We start from the raw sequence: 3,765 nt of genomic DNA, 5'->3' as shown, positions 1-3,765 counted from the left end.
AAGAAAATAATGGGTTAACAGCAGACAAAAAATAGTTTTGTTTTCTCAAACCTTCACAATTACATCGCAGACTTCATGTTTAGCTAGAATATTAATTAAGATTAGCAGAGGATCTTATCACACAAGAGAAATAGCAAGATAGATGTGAGTCGTGACAGTTGCCCCGAACACGAAGAGAGAGAGAGAGAAAGAGAGATAGAGAGAGAGAGAAAGGGAGAGAGAGAGAGAGAGAGAGAGAGAGAGAGAGTGATAGTGTGATAGAAATGGGAGGGGGGGCATGTGAGGAATAGCAAATGATGGTTCATGCCGAGACCTTATTTTTATAGGTATATTATGCGATATATTGATTCCTTACATCCTTATTATACATAATATAAGTAGTAATTTTTGCGTCATAACCAATATAACCTTGCAAAGACTCAAATTTTCGCCAGAGTTTTTGGGATTCAGATATCAGAAATCTTTTATGTCACTACTAGGTGAATTACTTGATAATCTGTTTATTAATATACCATCCAACATTTATTTCACGATTGAACGCAACGCCTAATTCAAGGGATAAATACATGAACTCCAGAAAAAATTTCACTATGAATACATTATTTTGTTTTTGAAGTGAACTTACATATTGATTTTTGAGAAATAGTTCAGTTATTATAGAGGTAATTCACAAAATGATTTCAAAATCGAATTCCTTCAATCACGTAGATGTGTTTTCATACCCTGATATTCAAAATCGGTTTAGTTTTGCCCCTGAAACACCAGTAAACCAATACTCTGTATGAAGCGGTCTCCTTTTTAATTAGTGGAAATTGGTCAGCGAGGAATAAAAATACAAAATGTTTAATATCTCCATCGCTCGTTAACGGATTTTGACAATATATAGCTTGTTCGAAAGGTATTTTCACAGGGTTTCTAATTATGTGCAGGTTGTGGTGACTATATTGCTTTGTTCGAAAGTTATTCACTAAAAACCTGTAATGTTTTGATAAAAGGACCCATATCTCAGAAAGTAAAGAACATATCGAAACACAAAAATAATAGTGTCAAATGGCAACGTTAGGCTTTTTATTTGAAACTAGTTTCATTTGGATCGGTTCAGCCATTGCTGAGATAATTACATGACATTTTGTACATACATACATACACACATACACACACACACATACAGACATTGTCTCAATTTGTCGAGCTGAATCGGTTGGTATATGAAACTCGGCCCTCCGGGCCTCGGAAAAAGTTTTAAAATTTTTAGCGAATCCTATACATTTCTTTTGTAAGAAATGTAAAAATACCTATGTCGTACGTTTCGAGATAATTTTCAATGAATGGGTTTTTACTCATTTCAAAAAATGCTATTTTCACGAAATATTCCGCCTTTTTATGAGTAAAAAACCCCCTTACCCCTTTATTATCTCAAAAACTCATTATTTTTTTACAGAGAATGTGTATGCAAAGTTTGAAATAAATCGGTTAAGTAGTTTTTGAATGGCAGTTATCCCGAGCAAACGTAAAGGCCATAATACCCCCATACTCATGGGGTTGGGCATGGGCGTTTGAAATGGGTTCAACCCTCGAAAACACCATCGTCATGGTCCGGTAGATCCCATAGAAAAACCATACGTTGGTATATTTATGGGTTTTTGAGACCATTTTATGGTGTTTTAATGGTTGTGAAAGTGGGCACGGACCATGTTCATGGTCTTTTCAAGGGGCTGTGTAGTGTTTGAGCCCATGAGTATTTGCTCGGGATCACCGCAAAACGTGTTTTCCAGAGACATACTACAAAAGGCTTTGTCACCGAGTCGCTTGTCAAAATTTATGCATGGAAAATTACAGTATGTTATTGAAATAGTATATTTTAATGTACAAAAGTTTTGATCAATTCGCTTCAACCAAATAACAAAAAAATTCGCGAAAAAAATTGTTTTTCCTCACGTTGAAAGGAACACTCCACCCCCCCCCCCCCCCCCTCCCCTCCCTAAATGAAATGTTTTACGCAGTGGGGAAACATCACCAGGTGGGTTACAAATTTGTATCTTGCGAAATCTACAAAACATATGTTTTTAACACAACCTCAGTACATATCAGCACAACAAATGACTAATCAAAACAAACTACGGCAACCCAGTGCACAGCAATAGACCTATCGAAATAAGACGCGGAAAGGCCTTGCATCGTTACCGAACCAAATCACACACAGAACCACCGACGATGGAATGTCGAGCAATGCGAAGAGACAAAAATACTATATATTTGTCACGGTTGGCTAGTAGTGAATTCTACAACTCGTTCAATTTATTGACCAGTCGAGCTTGCCCAACGGCGTGCGTTCTTCCACTAACTCAAACTGAACCTGCATTGCAACAAAACAGAGGAGCAGAAGAATTTCATTATATCTTCCGGTTTCCAATTGAACCGGTTTGCCAATTTAATCCTATAAGCGACTAATGAATTACTAATTCAGATGATCAATAAACAGATACACTGATGTGTCAATTTGACAAGGTGTACGTACAAATATCTAACTCCTAGTTAGTCAACAATTTTAATCTAGTTTTAGCGTGTCGCCTAGTGCCATTTCCATGGGCCACCCCGATGGAATCCATGGCCGTGGAATTGGTTTTCGTAATCATTCTGATCATGATTGTGACCTCGATGACCATGACCATGGTTATGATCATGATCGTGATCGTCACCATGATGATGCCAGTGAGCCCATGGTGGAGGCATTCCGTGGAAATGAGTTCCATGCTCATGGTCCTGGAAATCAAATTTTGGGTGCCATCCTCCGGATCCTAAAAAGTAAGTAATTAATTAGCAATAGTTGGTAAAGTACGAAACAATCTTCAACTTACCAGATCCATGATCGTCATGCCAATTTTTCACATTAAAAGGTGTTGTTGTCTGGAGGTTCGCCTCCTGACCAGTAGCAGCAATGGTGCTTCGATCGAACACCAAAGTACCGTGATTGAAAAGTTGATCAGGTTGAACTTGAACGTCTTGAGCATCGTTTATGGCACCGACTCCAGAATTTGTTTCAATCACTGGCTCCACGCTTTGTTGAGATTCCTTTGTTTGCGAATTGTCGAATTCCTTTTGGTAGCTATCTATCACTCGATCGTTATGTTGATAAATATCTTTCTCTTGTTCTGCTTGATCCTGATATTGTTGAAGATCTTTTTCGTTATTCGTATTTTCGTCCTCATCATATACTCGAATTGTGGTATCTTCTTTAGAAACTTTCTCGTTCGTATCACCAGTTTCTGGTCCGGTATGCCGTTCATCACTATCCTGGCCGTTTTCAACACTCAACTCCTCCTGTTCATCATATTCATTCTTATCAACGTCTGGTTGGTTGACACTTGTCCTAGAGTCTCCTTGAGATTCACGAACATCCGCCTGTTCTATAAAATCTTCTTCCTGCCCGGTTGGTGCCGATGTCGAAGCGGTACCCGTACTGGCGGCCACCTGTGCCGCTGACAAAGGCTTCACAGAAGCCTTAACTTCCCTATCGCTAACCAGCACATCCTGATTTAAATCCAACAGGAAATCAATCGGTTGTTTTTGTTGAGGAGCCGGCGCAGGAGCAGCCAACGCAAGCGTCCCAAAGCACAGGACAATTAGCAACTTCATTGTAACTGAAATGATTCAGAACTGACCTCTTCCGAACGCACTGAGCTCACTTTCTGACTAGCACAAACGCGTAAACAAGATTGACTGACCGTTCGAACTATACTTGTTAGTTTATATACTAAGCGTACA

The 3,765-nt window shown here is 39.0% G+C and overlaps 1 protein-coding gene across 1 annotated transcript; it reads right to left on the bottom strand.

Moving 5' to 3' along the window:
- Positions 1-2,253: 2,253 nt before the first annotated feature.
- LOC131682411 (uncharacterized protein DDB_G0290685-like) lies at positions 2,254-3,734 on the bottom strand. Its single transcript, XM_058963855.1, has 2 exons — positions 2,859-3,734; positions 2,254-2,798 (listed from the first exon to the last, which is right to left on the bottom strand). Exons 1-2 carry the CDS (start codon positions 3,634-3,636, stop codon positions 2,572-2,574), a joined length of 1,005 nt encoding a protein of 334 aa, XP_058819838.1. The 5' UTR covers positions 3,637-3,734; the 3' UTR covers positions 2,254-2,571.
- Between the last annotated feature and the right edge of the window lie 31 nt (positions 3,735-3,765).

This window comes from Topomyia yanbarensis, chromosome 2 (genome assembly GCF_030247195.1).
Source record: "Topomyia yanbarensis strain Yona2022 chromosome 2, ASM3024719v1, whole genome shotgun sequence".
NCBI lineage: Eukaryota > Metazoa > Arthropoda > Insecta > Diptera > Culicidae > Topomyia > Topomyia yanbarensis.
This window is presented reverse-complemented; position numbering and strand designations above follow the sequence as displayed.

Coding starts and splice junctions, on each gene's coding strand:
- LOC131682411 (XM_058963855.1), bottom strand. CDS start 3,636: ATGAAGTTGCTAATTGTCCTGTGCTTTGGGACGCTTGCGTTGGCTGCT. Junction 2,799..2,858: donor GCATGACGATCATGGATCTG/GTAAGTTGAAGA, acceptor CTTACTTTTTAG/GATCCGGAGGATGGCACCCA.